This window comes from Cygnus atratus, chromosome Z (assembly GCF_013377495.2).
Source record: "Cygnus atratus isolate AKBS03 ecotype Queensland, Australia chromosome Z, CAtr_DNAZoo_HiC_assembly, whole genome shotgun sequence".
Lineage (NCBI taxonomy): Eukaryota > Metazoa > Chordata > Aves > Anseriformes > Anatidae > Cygnus > Cygnus atratus.
In genome coordinates, this window is record NC_066396.1 from 26,067,967 (window position 1) to 26,082,024 (window position 14,058).

General features: G+C 34.9%; 1 protein-coding gene across 8 annotated transcripts in view; it reads right to left on the reverse strand.

The window, feature by feature from the left end:
* Positions 1 to 2,592: 2,592 nt before the first annotated feature.
* Positions 2,593 to 14,058, reverse strand: part of POLK (DNA polymerase kappa) — a 35,587-nt gene continuing 24,121 nt past the window's right edge. For all 8 annotated transcript variants that reach the window (XM_035553593.2, XM_035553597.2, XM_050716484.1 and 5 more), the window contains 8 exons: positions 12,854 to 12,978; positions 12,516 to 12,682; positions 11,168 to 11,200; positions 9,189 to 9,285; positions 7,792 to 7,963; positions 5,986 to 6,942; positions 4,775 to 4,826; positions 2,593 to 4,652 (listed from right to left, as the gene is read on the reverse strand). In XM_035553593.2, coding sequence (XP_035409486.1) covers positions 4,568 to 4,652; positions 4,775 to 4,826; positions 5,986 to 6,942; positions 7,792 to 7,963; positions 9,189 to 9,285; positions 11,168 to 11,200; positions 12,516 to 12,682; positions 12,854 to 12,978 — 1,688 coding nt within the window. In that variant the 3' untranslated portion in view covers positions 2,593 to 4,567. The remainder of the gene's footprint in view (positions 4,653 to 4,774; positions 4,827 to 5,985; positions 6,943 to 7,791; positions 7,964 to 9,188; positions 9,286 to 11,167; positions 11,201 to 12,515; positions 12,683 to 12,853; positions 12,979 to 14,058) is intronic.

Below are 14,058 nucleotides of genomic sequence, written 5' to 3' on the forward strand. Positions count from 1 at the left end.
CTTACACAACTGAAGACACTGAGTTCCTTCACTATATATATATATATTTTTTTTTTTGTAATTAAATTACAGTCTTCACTTCTGAGATTACTTATGTCCACAGCAAATTTAACCTGAATGACTCAAAAGTTAGTCCATCAAGCAAAGTCTGGTGATGTGGTTTAACTCAGCAGGCAGCTCAGCACACAGCAGAGCACACAGCTGTTCCCTCACCCCTCCCACCACTGGAATGAGGGAGAGAATTGGGGGAAAAAAAGAAAAAAAAAAGTTTAATATGGAAGGGAGGGGAGGGAAATAAAATTTTAAAAGGGAAAGAATACACAAAAGAAGTGATGCACCACACAATTTCTCACCACCACCTGGCTGATCGCAGCCAGTCCCCAAGCAATGGCAGCCCTCCTGGCCAACTCCCCCCAGTTTTATGGGGGAGCACTGCACCATACAGTACAGGACCAGCTGTCCTGGCTGTGTCCCCTCCCAGCTTCTGGTGCACCCCCAGCCTGAGAAGCAGAAAAGACCGTGACACTGTGTGAGCATAATTCAGCTCTTTTCACCTTTGAACATCTTTAATACAGTCACATACACTTTGAACTAACTAGACAATTTTTTGACAGTACTTCTAATACATAATTGTTATTCAGCCAAAAATTAAAAAAAAAAAAAGTGTGAAAATAAACCCAGATTAGAAAGAACAAACAACTGATTTAGCTATAGCTGAATCATGGAGATTTCACTTTTACTTGCTTCCTGTGAGTCAAACATTCCAGTGTAACTTCTTAAGAGGAAGAGGTTTATTTCTGTATGATGACTGGGCTGGTAATATAGACCCACTGTTCAGAACATTAATCCTCCTTTTCAAAATGACACAACTTTTGAATTACTCGGTTCACCTCACACAACTGGCCCGAAGTAGGAAACATGAATCTTTAAACCAGGACCATAATTTTACATATAGCCTGGTAAAAACAGCTGTCAGTTTCAGGTTCTAATTAGTATCAGATAATCTTATTTCACAGCATATCCCTGTTCTCCTACCTTTCCCAGTACAGCTATATTTTATGCTCCCATACTTCCCAAATAGCAATTCTTTATCCACTTCCTTGACTCTTTCAAAGGGCCCCACAGCAACGTGCATAAAAGACTGGCGCAGAATCCATAATAAAGTGCAGACCAAGGAACTATTGGAACATCTCCTTCACTTTTGCGTGGTGAACGAATAGTTAGCCTGGGCAACCATAGTGCCTTACAGTTGCACTCACTCCTCTCTTCATCTCTTATGGTTACAGCTACCTGTTGCAGCTTGCCTTTCCTTAGGAGTACTGCTTAGAATAATGAAGAAGAGAGGCCCAGTCTCAACAGGTGCTCACATACACAAACAGAAATAAGAAAAGGTATGGCAGACATCCCCAGAACACCAGCTGGACAACAAACTCGGGCATCTGCAGGCTGTTCCCTAGGCTCACTTTACATGGCAGTACGATTCTTGACAGCTCCAATGATACGATCTCTTCCTTGGATATACATACTGCAATGTAAGAGATGGAGACAAGGATGTGATAAACTCCGTAATAATTCCAAAATGGATCAAGTTAATGGCAGAGAAATCCAAGCCCAAACTCTGTGCTGCTGATGTTCCTACCTGTAGAATTACTGCCACTTCAAAGTGGAACTTCAGCAACTTTAAGAAGAAAATGGCATACCCAACAGTATTTATGTATTCCCATCAGTTACATTTCTAGCAATAAAGATTTTGAGATACCCAGGCCAGACAACTAATAAATAAAATGGGTCATCATGATATCTGACAGTAAGACATTCTGTATACACGTATTTCACAACCCATGAGTGAATAAAGATACTACTGCAGCAGGAAACATTATATAGGAGAATGCTACTCTACAGTCTTAAGTTTTTAGGTACTGAGGATTTACAAGGTAAATTCAAGCAAGTTGTTCTTCAAGTCATCTCTGTGTTTGTCCCACTTATGGCAAAACATACTCCTTACAGATAAGTGCTTTGGTCACGCATATGCTGTCTGCATTCTTTTCTTCAGAAGTGGTGGACAGAAGAACATTAAGATCCGAGAAGTTTACACTACAGAGAAATTCTCATCTGCAGCCATCCTAGAGCATCTGTGTGTTTCAGGACTGTGAATACAGCAAGTATGGAATGGTTCTCAAAGGAAATACTTCACAAATTGTTAGACACAGGCAAGCTATAAAGACTTTCCAGATGCTAATGAAAGCAGATTTTATGTTAAAGTCAGTTATTACCAATAGAGAATAACAGTGAGAAAAAAATGCAGAACAAACATATTGCTTACACAGTTTTCTCCACAAGAACTAGGAAGAAAAAAAACACATCACAGAAGTTGATGTGAAGGACTGAACTGAAGGACTTCTTCAGATAAAAACAGTAATAAACATGGTATAAGAAATCACACAGAATATAAAATACAGTTCTGAGTTACAAACGATGATTTAGATGGAAAACATTAGAAGAATCTCACCAGCCACTTTCTGTATACATACAGAATGACCTTTCCAAAAAGTATATTTTATACACATCTCAAAAGACGAGACATTCCTGGCTTTAGAATTATAACATGAGCTTTATTTCCATATTAACTTTAACATACTCCATGACTTTAACTTTATGACATTCAAAGATAAATCTATGACACCTTTTTTAGAACAAATGATAAAACCACTTCCCAGGCTAAGCCAATCCAGCTTCATTTGTTCAAGCAAGTAAAGGTGTTTCCTTCTTTTGCTGAGTAATGCACATGTAAAATTACAAATTTTAAAGATATGCACACAATGACAAGATAACATTCAGATTCTACACTTCATTGAATTAGAGAGATTTAAATCAATAAAAGGACAGGTGCTCACTTTCTAAACTGCAGTGGTAGCTTAAGTCATTGCTCCCTCAGTTGCATTTATGTCTTCCCTACCAGAATCTTGCAGCTCCCACCTCTGTCAGCAGAACAGCTAAATGCTGATTGCTCATTGACCTTGTTTAGACGAAGTTAACTGTCTCAGCCTACAGAGTAGTCTGAACTAGATCAACTAATTTGGCCCAAAGCAGATTAGAGAGCACTGAATTCAAATAACAGAGCTGCAGGTACAGAGGCATCTGGCAAACAGAGATGAGCAGGTGGAGATAGTGAAATCATTCCAACAAGTTTGAAAGTGAAAAAGTACATTCCGAACTTAGCCTGAGCATCTAAAACATACCAGGTAAGACATTTGTTTGTTTAAAAAAAACATACAAACCCCAAAGTAATACCCATAAAGTTAAGCAATGGGACAGACACTTCTATTGTAGCAATTTTAAAGATTAACCCTTTTAAAAATTTATATTTCAATGGTTTATCATTTCATAAATTCTAAGAAAGCTATCATCATAAATTATTATAATAAAATGTCTACATTTAAGCAAATTGGTGTAAACAGAGTATCTATACAGAGTATTTTAAATATTTGCACTTTACCATTTCCTCCTTCTATATGTATATTCATAAAATATCACTTATTCAAAAATACAAATTAATTATAAATAAAGATAGTTAATAAGGTTTCTTCATTTCAGCATCTTGTATACTTATAAATTACTCATATTATTATTATTACATATTTACTTATAGTAAATTTAGTCCCACTGACAGGTACTAATTTAATGACTGAAAAGAAAATTGAAGTTCTCAGTCTCCTTGGAACGGACAAGGATCAAACAGCCTTTGTTTGACTATCCTGGAAGACATCCTTCTTCCGTCATCTGGTTTATTAATATTTTTAGTATCAGCAAAGTCATCCTACATCTCACCACAGTAAGCCCTTTACGGTTGGTCCGTCACCTCTTAATGAAGTCATGTTCAGTGACAACAATGAAAGCTTGACCATGCTCTGAAATATTGGTCTTTTTTTTGAAGCTGCAAGACTAATCGGTTTTCGTGTCCACTGACAAATCAGACATTCATAAGATCTGAAATCAAGCAACTCAGCTCTTCTGTGTTATCACACAGCTAGTAACACAAATTAATTTGGTGTTCAGTTGCCTGAGGAAGTATCAGCCTGCACAACCATGGTTGCCATGTCCAACTCTCTGCCTTGCAGAGAGGATGGCAGGTCAGATCTAGGAAAAGGGCCGTCAGCAAGCACCATGTGGCACCCTAGCTAATGATTCCTAGTTTCTTGGGAGCTTGCCCTGCAGACTTTCTCCATGGCAGCTCTAATCAACCTGTTCCATTGCACAGGCAATTCATGAGACTGCTGCTGACTCTAACAAAGTTTTATATATTCAGTATAAACAAAGTGCTAGCAAATTTCATCTCTCAGAAACTGAAAAAAAAAAAAAGTATTTTTTCCAAAATAATTGAATGACCTCAGTTGTATCTCTTCTTCGACTTCAAACATCATATTCTTTTTACACAGACATCACAGATATGCAATGGCTCCCGTGTGAATTCAGCTAGATTCTATCTGAATCCGGCATACCACCAATGCTAAATTAATTTGCAGTCGTAAAACACTATGAAATACTTCATATGGAAGATGTCACACAGTCATTTAAAAAACATTTCAATTGTATGCTTGGTATTGCTTGACTTGGCCTTTTTCGATACTGACTGTGAAGTTGTCAATCCAGACCTAAAGATAAAAAAAAAAAAAAAGGAACAATATACATTTATACAACTTTAACACTGATTTTTTTTTAAAACTCGTTTATTTTAAAATATGAGTTGTGTACTCAGTTTCCAGAATGCCCTTACCTTTTTGTTCCTTGTAATGGATTTGTGTACTGCTGTCCTCTGCTTAAACCTCCTGAAGAGTAATTGGGAAGAACCAAAATTAATTGCTTTAGTAAAGAAAGAATGATGCAGATGTTACATACATAGCAGAACATTTAAAAGAACAATTTTGGATAAGGTTTTTCCTTCCCATTTTTTCTGATATTACCCAAACTGAATTTGTCTTAAGGAGGAGATGACATTCTGTTATCTGCAGTTTAAGTACTGTAATTTCTATTAATTTTCTTTCTTTTATTTATTTTTAACGAGGAAAAAAAACACTCTAATTTATTAAATTCTAAGTGATTAACTTGAATCTTGTAGTTTTCAGAAATATTTTAGCATAATGCAGTTGATTTTCAAGGTGCTTGTTGAAAACTATTTTTTCTTTATCCTGTAGGGGAAAAAATCTTTGCCAATAGGAGAATTTTCATTTAAAATAGTCTGTTTGCACATGTAACAACAATACTGCTTATGAAATTTCCTTCATAAAATATTTGTATTATAATTCTTAACTGTGTTCTAGTATTTCTTGATATAAAGCTCCCAAGTTAAATTAGGAACAAGGTACTTCAAGCAGATAGTTAAATAACTCCATGTGTCCTACAATCTGGCCAAAGATTAACCCCTCATCAAAAAAAAAAAAAAAAAAAAAGAGAGAAATTACCCAAGTAAACATGCCATTGGCTTGGCATGTTACAGGTGCAGTTATGTGACATTTTACAGGATGAAAAGCATGCTTACAATTTCCTGCCTTTATGGTTTAGTTCACAACTTGTTTTTGCTAGTACATTAATGGAACTATTTTGTCAACTAAATCTCTTAAATGATCCAGGTTAAAGATATTTTCACTAATTTTCACCTAAATCTCAGTGGGCTTACAAACACCATTCTGATTATGATGGGGGAGGAGAGAACAGACACAGCATTCACAGTAATGATCAGTAATTCCTGTGCTACCATTGCTACAAATGAGAATGCACTGTGTAACTACCTCACTTATAAAGCTAGTTTATCAGAAAAACTGATTTTTTTTAAATAGAAGTGTTTTCTCTTATACAGACCTTACTCCAACTAGCTTGTTGTAAAAACATCCAAGTCCTGAAAAGTTCAAAGTGTACCACTACCAAATTATTGCCATTACACAAGTGGATAATTTGAACAACCAAACACATCTTAACGTGCATACTCACCAGCTCTGTTTAAATTTTCCATATCACAAGTCTTAGCAGGACAATTATTTTTTTCTGTCAGCTCCTGGATAATGCCTTTATTTAAGCAGACATCTACATGTCTGTTAAATGACATAAGACTGGTGGTTTTCTGTTCTGAATTACAAACTGGACAAACAAGAACATTGTCTTCTTTGGCTTCAAAGTAACAGGATGAACTAGTTTCTTCTGTATGTTCTGCCTCTCCAAAATGTTCTGCATCCTCTTGTGAAGTTCTTTTGGGAAAGAGACACTGTTTTATACATGTGTTCCTAGCAACAGCAATGAGATCACCAGGTTGTCTTTCTCTGTGAGGTTTATCAGATATTATCTGAGTGAATCTCTCTGTGCAATTGCTAGCAGAGTTGTCAGATGCACTTGCTGACTGGCCTGTTCCTCCTAATTGATTCATTTTAGTTTTTTTACAGGCTTCAACATTTTCATTTTTACAGTGTGGAAAAAAGTTAAGTGTATCTTCTCTTGAATTGTCATTCTTTGATATTTTCACAGTATCTTTAACAAGACTCCCAGCAAGGCACTCATCAATATGCCTGTTAAGCTCTTCCAAATTACTACTGCTTTGCTCCTCAAAACAAACAGGGCAGGTAAAGATCTTACACACATCAGAATTTTGTAAGTCTGTGACCTTGTTTGTTTCTTCCACAAAATTTGCTGTTGATTTCATATCATGAAAGAGCTGCTTACCTACGTTTTCATTTGGAACAAGATTATCACATTTGAATTGTCTTGCAGCTCGCTTTTTATCAAAAAAACTCCCTCTGGAAGATGCTTCTGAATTTTTTGTGAAATTTTCTTGGTTGGATTTCCCTGGCTGAAGCCTAAGAAAACCATTTTCTTTCCCCGATTTTAAGAAGCTTGTAATGCTTTTTTGTTGGTATTTCTTCTCTTCTTCACTTAAAAATCCTGATACTCGTACACCTAATGATGAAAAACAAAGTTATAAATTATAATACCAATTTTATGAAAATTTGATACTTAACACTTTTGAGATGTATACAACCACTCAATAAAAGTGCATTTTTTCCTCTAGACAGAGGCTGTAGTACTTGCAAATGCTAACAATGGATCACATGGTCCACACAATTTTATCAGACCTGTAGACCTGCCCAACATTATTATTAATTTCAATACCCATAACGTGTTAACTAATTGCACCATAAAGTGAGGCTATAAACTTAACAGTTAAGTAGAATTCGGTCTGAAAGACAGTTTTGCATCAGGTTTCCCCATCAAATTTTTTTTTTTTCTTCAGCACATTCTGATACCATAGACAACTAAGGTTTATATAACACCAAATGGTTCAAACAAGAGAATATATAACCACCTGAAATGTACAGGTCTGAGATTCAAAACACAGAGTCTACTTCTGGCAGAATTTTTCAAATTTCTTTCAGAACATGGTACCTTTAAATTTAAGCACTTTTATTTAAAACATTTGTTTCTGAAAGAGGTTATGTACAGGAACTAATTGTTGCTGTAGTACAAAGCAGATTTTTTTAAGGCAGCAGAACTAAGAACTGCCATGCAGTAAGATTCTCTCTCATGTCAGCACGTATGTTGTTCTGAGGCTATCAGGTGGTAAGAAAGGTACAACCTCAATTTGCAAAACATTCCAATCACTATTCAGCACTTCAAAGCTTTTCCACTTTGCAAAAAACACTAGGGTAATGGAGAAAGGATAAAACGTTTTACATCAGTTTAACTTTAGAGTATAGTCTATTACTTTGATACATAATAAGATCTAGTTCTTAAAAGCAAGAGTTTTACCCATAAGTCTTATCCTTAAAGGTTGAGGAGCAACGCTATCAATTTCTGTTCCTAACAACTCCTTAGCAACAGCATATATTTCCTCCTCAGTAGAAACAGAGGACAGCACTGTTGAAGCTCTTGTTTTTACTTCAAAGTTCACATTCTTTAACTTCAAGGTAACAGTTTTACCCTATGGAAAAAAAAAGTTACACATACAGTATATGGCACAGAAACTATTATTATGTAGCATCTATATAAGCGTCTTAAAGCCATAGTCAAGACTTTGTGCTTATCTGTCTACAGCAAGGGGTACTGCCAAGAAGTCGTCTGTAAGATTTTGCGCTTGCTGTTAAACTGCTGTCAAAGTCAGATTCTCTAAACTGGGTCATTTGGCTACAGTCCCTGGCAGACCATCTGCCAACAGCTCTTGTTCAATAGATTTCATGCTCTGGCTACAGTCACAACTTCTATTCTGTCAACCAAAAATTACTTCCCCACTTGGAAACTTTCAGTGCCAGATATCTTAATTTTGCTGGGAAAACTACTAAGGATGTATAAGTGATATCCAATTAAGGATCCACGGAAAACTTCCTCTCCCATTGTGCTAGCAGACCAACACACAACATCTATGTATAGCACAGATATTCCCCTGGCAACACCTTCAAAAATGTTTGTGTTACTTAGCATGTCCATCCAAATGCAAATAAATGGCACTCCTTTTGCTCTGGTGCCTTTGCAAGTGTATCCCTTTGTTGTTCTTTTTTGATGATTTCCCTTTTAACCTGACATTTTTTTCAGAATATTTTATGTCAGAAGAGGACTAGTAAGAATTCTTTCAGGTCTCAAACGTTATTCCTTGGTTTACCATGAAAACCTCTATGGGAAACATGAACTTTTCTTTCCAGAAAAAATAAACAGAAACTTGGGAGAAAGAATACAAGGGCTGTTCATACCATTCATACCACTAAATGGTATGGATAAATCACTTCCAAGTTTGGGACGTGAGCTTTTTAAACTAGACTACTATTGATTGGATCCTATATGAAGACAGGAGGGAAACACGGTGTTTTAAATATGCTAGAATTACATGATTGACCAGAGCACAGCTCATAGACAATCAACTCTTTTCAGCATCTCCTGTATTTATTAATATTGCCTTTAGTATATATTTTTTCAGGTGCTCAATAATTTTGTCAGAATTAGGTCGAGTTTTTCTACACATAGTATTAGATAGCCATCTGAACAAACTCAAAATGCTGTCTAACACATTCTATCTGCAAATTAAAGAAAGTAATCTTCTGATGATAGATTGCATGGTATGATTCTGATGAAAGCATTCATGCTAATACTACATTTCATCAGCTTGAGAGCGAAGTGTTGTCTTTAAGTAAACAAGTAAACAGAACAACAAATACCTTAAGTCCCTCTTTCTGTAACTCCTGAGCAAGGTCTCTGCAGAGTTCTTGACACAAGCTGTACTGATCTTCTGCTGTGTTAATTTCACTGAATGTTCTAAGATAAAAGTAGTCTTTTTCAGAATGAATTCTAAAGGTTGTTCAGTGATTGCCATCTAAAAAGTTTCTTGAACAGTTAAACAAATCTACATTAGAAGAATGGGTCTGAGTTTCCTTTGAGTTTCCTCAAAGGAAAAATTAATATTAATACAAATATTGTACAAAAAGATTTATGCACATTTATGTGCTTCAAAATGTTCTCAAACCCTTCAAATAATGAAATAATTCAGCAGGTCAACTTTTCATGCAGTAGTTGAAAATGTGTAAGATTCAAGGTCATTAATGCTTAAATATTTGCAAGAGAGAATACTAACACCAACTGAATTCATGGAGGTAGCCAAGTAATTTGTATGTAATCTCCTTTGTACACTGCTGTGCAACATCAGAAGAAAGAAAGGATTAGAAAGTCAAGATCAGAGCCAAGTGTCAGAAATAAATATTGCAGATGCTAAGAAAAAGATGCCAGCCAGGATAATTATGGATAGCTATAGAGGAGAAAAAAGTAGCTTTCTGCCAAAGATGTTGCTAACTGCCTTTGCTAGAGCTTCTCATCAGGGGAAATACGGTATTATTTTTTATTAACGCATCTGCTTTTTAGGAATAACACAAGGGGAAAGGCAACACCTTCAGTGAGCAGTGGTTTTAAGTGAAGTTGGAATCAAAACTTACAGGTGTCAGATGCTTTTGGAAAAGTCTCACAGATCCATTGTTTCATGCCAGTAAAACAATGATTTATGAGTGTAAAGTCCCTATATTTACACTGAATTTCACGTCTCAAAGTTATATTCAAGTTTACCAGATCACATTGCAGAGTCATCCTCTACTATGATTCACATTCCCCTACGAATGTTTGCATGCTGCCAAACTAGCAGGCTGAATATTTCACTTTAGGTCCATTATCCAAAGAGTAACTGCTGTTATACCAGCAACAATGCAGTGATTAACAATGCAGCATTGCAAGGCTGCAGTATATGGGAAGTTGTAAGAGTTGTAAGTTTGGAAGGGGCAGTATAGAGAGAGTGCTCTTTCAGGCTCATGTCTTCCCCCCATATAAACTAGTTCCATGATCCAGGCAGCCCACTGACGTCTCTAGTATAAACCCATCTCTCTCGGGAGAGAAGGAAGGAAGTTAAAACCAGAGAAGTACAACAGGCCACCCAGATTATCTGTCAGCCTGCAAACCAGAACAACACTACAGCTATAAATGTATCAGCTCTGGTGGTATCAAACCCTACAGTGCTTACTCAAGCTGCCCAAAAATATTCTGTCTCAATAAGAATATGAATCTTCTCATCTGCTTTTCTGAGATGAGTGTAGAGATAATTATTACAGCTCTCTACAGATTCTCTTTGAAGTATTTTCTTTCCAGAAGTTCACTTTTAAACAATGACATATATTCCCTTCTTAATGGAAGTTACATTGCTAAGAACGTAAGAGTTAGGGAATGTAACAATTTCAGTTACCCATGCAAAATTAGTGCCTTCAAGTCTGCTTTACACTAGACTTGCTATCCACGTGACTGCAGGCTATTAGATAATGTTGGCATTAAATCGAAACATACAAAAAATTAAAGCCCTTACATATTTTCACCCTACATTATGGCATAAAGACTACTTTGAAGCATTAAAAACATGAAAAGCAGATGATGAGAAAAGAGAGCACACAAACTAACAGGAGTAAATCCCTAATATTCTGAAGCCAAGAGGGGGGAAAAAAATAAGCCTGAATCTGATGTAGTGAGCTTGGTGTATACATGGCAAGCTTTTTAACACATGTAAATACACAGTGAAATTATATGGCTAACAAAACCATACATTAATGGGCATTAACTAAGCTTAGTGATTAATGTACTTTTTTTTTTCAATATTAAAAAGGTGTACCTTTCAGTGCTCCTACTTTTTCTTTCTCCATCCCTTTAAAGAGAAAAACAAATTAATATACTCACTTTACCTCGAACTCTTATCTTTTCAAAAAAGTCTGAGACAGCCAATCATACTTCAGTAAATAACAGCAAATGTTTATAGAAAATCTGGATGCTAACTTTTTCTGCAAATCTTGTACACTGAGTTTGATTGAGTGCAAAGGATATATATGTATATATTTTTAATAAAACAACCTACTGAAGATGTAACAAAGACATAGATCAGATGTCAGTAAAAGTTAATAGCTTACAAAATAAATCTGCTCTCTCTTATAAGATGGAAACACTTAACAACAAAACTAAAAATCCTATACTGTCTCACCTTGGTATAACTGAAGTACTGCTATTAAAATCCCAAACAGACTATGCATATTGGAATATTTGTTTATCCAAAGAATTAATTTGTTTTCTGTCTAAATTATTGTTCATGCTAAAGGTGATGTGCTAATACATTTTTTTTGGTATTTTTTTTCCTCCTTCCAGTTTTAATTAAGCATCCCTTAAAAATGGTTCTGTATTTAAGGATTTCTTTCGAGCATTTTCTTTGCATGTCCTTTTATTTACGTTTTTTTCCTTCTACAGAAATAACAAATTTGATATCCTTAGATTTTCATAAAAGCTTGTCAAAGACAATGACCATAAGACAAACCACTTGCTGAGAACTCATATGTTCATATGTCAAGGGATTGCTTTTTCCACATTAAAAATCACTGAAATCAAATTGCTGCTAATAAAAGTCAAACAAAGAAAACAATTTTCTTAGACTACATCATTAAAAATGTGTTTTCCTTAACAGTGATAACCTTGGCTTTTGACATGCTCCTTTTGTTATTATATTTCTTTTTTTAAAATGCAGTGGAAGATTTCTCAGACTGTACAACATCTTAAAAAAAAATAAATATCTGTTATATTTATAGATGAAACAGGACTGAACATCTCTGCTTTGGATAAATAACTAATTTCTCTTTAGCTACTGTAGTAATTTTGAGGTTATCCTAAATGATACTGACTTGATCTCTTGATATACACTTATTCACAACTTCTCTGACAGGATTTTTGGATTTCATATTTTAGACATTCCTGTTACACAAAATAGCTAAACATTAAAAGCAAAATTTTATATCTTAGCTGTAAGTATAACAATATTGTCTGTCAGAGACTTAAAAAAAAATACAATTAAACAGGCCTAATATTCATAATTTTTTTGGGTCATAAAATGTGTCTTAAAATGTACAGTGTGCAACACACACAAGGAAACAGTTAGCAAGATGTAAACACAGGAAAGAATAAATAAAACCAAAGTATACTTTTCCAAATGTGTGGAACCCAACCCAAGGGAGATATCCAAGAAATTACGCCAAGATGCTTCTGAAAAAAGAAGAGAAAGCAGTGCCCTCTGCTGGTAAAGTTCTGAGCAAGTCACAATCCCAAGGGCTTTTAACATCTTCTCTGTTACTTTTCCTATGCCTGGCACCTGAAAAAAAAAATCATTAAAATTGAAAACTTCCCATTTGTGTGTCCAATACCAAAAACAATTTAAATCAAACACAACTGGCCAGGTTACTTAGAAAAATATATTTCTTCAGTGAAAATCTTTCATTTAGACTATAAGGAACATATTGATAAATATCATGATTTCTCCTACCTTTCTAATGGGCAAATCTTTTATGAAGTCTAGCACAGCCTGTCTCTCTGGAGAAATTCTGCATTGCCCATTAGGTTTATTACAATCACTGCACATTTTTGCTAACATTGTATTCGGAGCTATTCCTTAAAAACAAAGAAATAAAAAACATTTTAAAAAAATACAAGACAAAATTTAAATAATTCAATTTTTAAGAGCACAAGAGTAGCCTATGTATTCAGCAAAGGCAAAAGAACAGTAACTAATGATAACAAGATTTGTTAAAATCCAGTAAAAAATTTTGTAATGTGAGAACATAGATACATACAGTAATTTAAACATACTTGATGCATCAGATAAAGTGTACCTACTATTTTGAGACAGTCAGGGTAACAAAACATGTACATGTCATCAGTCACAAGGGATTAAATAACAAGTGTTTTAAAAATACCACAAGTTAAATGGTTGAACAATTTTATGATGGTGATTATAGTAAGACAAAGGAAATAGGTGTAACAGTAATTATAATAAACTTCAATGTGAGGGAGATTTTTTTCTTATAGTTCAGTAAAAATACTACAGTAATTTTGGCAAAATTTACCAAACTAGTCTTTTGTGGACTACCACTGCTGAAATTATTTAGAATTAAAAAATGCATAAATATTTCACTGATGCTGTTTAGAAGGAATAAGGAGGTGTTGCTCCTTTCTGTTAAAGCAACTGGCCTAACAAATGAACTACGGAATTGGTTAGCAAGAAAAACAGTATTACTGTACAACAGCCCTAGCTGTCTAAAATTTTATTTGCTTCTTGTTATAATTGTCAAGATGGCAGAAGTAATTATATTTTATTATCACTTATCAGTATTCTTCAATTACCCTTCTAACCATTTTTGTTTTGGGGGCATAAAATCCCTGATGCACTTTTAAAAGCTGTATCTGGTTTCTAAACAGTAACTTCTCCTCAGGAAGACAATAAGAACTTCATAAGAACAAAAATAAGAACATTTCATAAGAACATTATTTTGCCACCATTCATGAAATAACACATAGGGTATCTCATCTGCTTCCACCTACTATTCATTCCTTTACCTCTGCTTAATTTGAAATTTCCCTTGACTTCCACAACTACTAAGAACATTCTCATTTTTATTAGGGACTTAATCCAGACTATCATCAAAACAGCTGAGACTTACAGGTAGGTTGTCTGAAGACAAAAGACAGAAA